Source organism: Neopelma chrysocephalum, unplaced genomic scaffold (assembly GCF_003984885.1).
Source record: "Neopelma chrysocephalum unplaced genomic scaffold, ASM398488v2 Primary Assembly neopelma1_187401, whole genome shotgun sequence".
NCBI lineage: Eukaryota > Metazoa > Chordata > Aves > Passeriformes > Pipridae > Neopelma > Neopelma chrysocephalum.
Genome location: NW_020939133.1, coordinates 1 through 1,694, shown reverse-complemented (window position 1 = coordinate 1,694; position 1,694 = coordinate 1). Strand labels below are relative to the sequence as shown.

Below are 1,694 nucleotides of genomic sequence, written 5' to 3'. Positions count from 1 at the left end.
CAATTCCAATGTCCTGGGGGTTAAAAACCGCTTGGGTTCGACCGGCCTGGATGGGAAATGTCAGAGTCTGAATCTTTGAGTCAGTCCAAGTCTTTGAGTCTGGAAGTCCAAATCTTTAGGCCTAAACCTGTAATTCTAAATTTTTAGGTCTGAATTTTAGTTTAAATCTTTCGGTCTAAATCTCAAGTCTAAATCTATTTAAATAAGCCCCAAACGTCTCCGATTTACCCCCAACCCCCCCCAGCCGCCCCCAAACCCCCCCCGTTGGCCCCAAACCCCCCCAGTTCTCACCTTGATGAACACGTTGGCCCTGCCCACGGCCCCGACCTTGCCGGTGTAGTTGATGAAGCCGGCGTTGCCCTCGGTGGCCCCGTAGAATTCCCAGACGGACACGGGCCCGAAGCGCCGCAGGAATTCCTTCCACACCTCCGCCCTCATCCCGTTGCCCAGGGCCATGCGCACCCCGTGCTCCCGGTCATCGGGGCGCTGGGGGGGGACGGGGGGTTTGGGTGGGTTTGGGGTGGGCTTGGGGCAGGTTTGGGGCAGTTTTTGGAGGCAGTTTTTGGGCAGTTTTATGGCAGTTTTGGTGGCAGTTTTTAGAAAGTTTTTGGGGCATTTTGGGGGCAGTTTTTTGGCAGTTTTGGGGGCAGTTTTTGGGGGCAGTTTTATGGCAGTTTTTGGGGCAGTTTTGTGGCAGTTTTTGTGGCAGTTTTTGGGGCAGTTTTTGGGGTAGTTTTGGGGCAGTTTTTGTGGCAGTTTTGTGGCAGTTTCTGGGGCAGTTTTTGTGGCAGTTTTATGGCAGTTTTTGTGGCAGTTTTGTGGCAGTTTTTGGGGCAGTTTTTGGGGCAGTTTTATGGCAGTTTTTGTGGCAGTTTTGGGGCAGTTTTTGGGGCAGTTTTTGGGGCAGTTTTTGGGGCAGTTTTTGGGGTAGTTTTGTGGCAGTTTTTGTGGCAGTTTTCATGGCAGTTTTCATGGCAGCTTTGGGGCAGTTTTTGTGGCAGTGTTGGGGGTAGTTTAGGGGCAGTTTAGGGGTAGTTTAGGGGCAGTTTTTGTGTAGTTTTTGGGCAGTTTTGGGGCAGTTTGGGGGCAGTTTGGGGGTAGTTTTGGGGCTCACCGGGGGCGCGTTGCACAGGTAGCGCATGAGCTCCCCCACGTACTGGATGACGGTGACGTTGTAGCGCCGGCAGTCGGCCCAGAACTGGGAGGCCGAGAACTTGCTCCTCAGGACACACGTGGCTCCTGGGGGGGACACGGCCGGGGGGGGGTGTGACCCCCTCCCTCCTCGCTTTTCCCTTCGTCCGCTCACCCATCCCTCCCTCCATCCATCCCTCCCTCCCTCCCTTTATCCCTCCATCCCTCATCCATCCATCATCCCTCCCTCCCTCCCTCCCTCCCTCTGTTGTCCTGCTGGCCGGGTTCTCTCCCACACCGAGTTCGAGGCAGCCTCCGAGGCCGACGAGCAGCCCGGCCGAGTGGTAGAGGGGCAGCGTGGTGTACACGACGTCGTCGCGGCGCAGCCCACACATGCCGGCCAGGCTGGCCACCATCAGCAGCTTCTGCTCCGTCACCACCGCGGCCTTGGGGAGCCCTGGGGACCCGAAAAACGGACAGGTGACTCCAAATAACCCAAACTGACCCCAGATATTGTCAACTGACCCCAAATATCATCAACTGACCCCAAATATCATCAACTG

General features: G+C 56.0%; 1 protein-coding gene across 1 annotated transcript; it reads right to left on the bottom strand.

The window, feature by feature from the left end:
* Positions 1 to 276: 276 nt before the first annotated feature.
* On the bottom strand, positions 277 to 1,614 carry LOC113963027 (very long-chain acyl-CoA synthetase-like; the record flags this gene model as incomplete). Its single annotated transcript, XM_027673821.1, has 3 exons — positions 1,430 to 1,614; positions 1,115 to 1,239; positions 277 to 486 (listed from the first exon to the last, which is right to left on the bottom strand). Coding segments are annotated over exons 1-3 (453 nt in total), but the record flags the coding sequence as incomplete, so codon positions are not given.
* Positions 1,615 to 1,694: the final 80 nt, after the last annotated feature.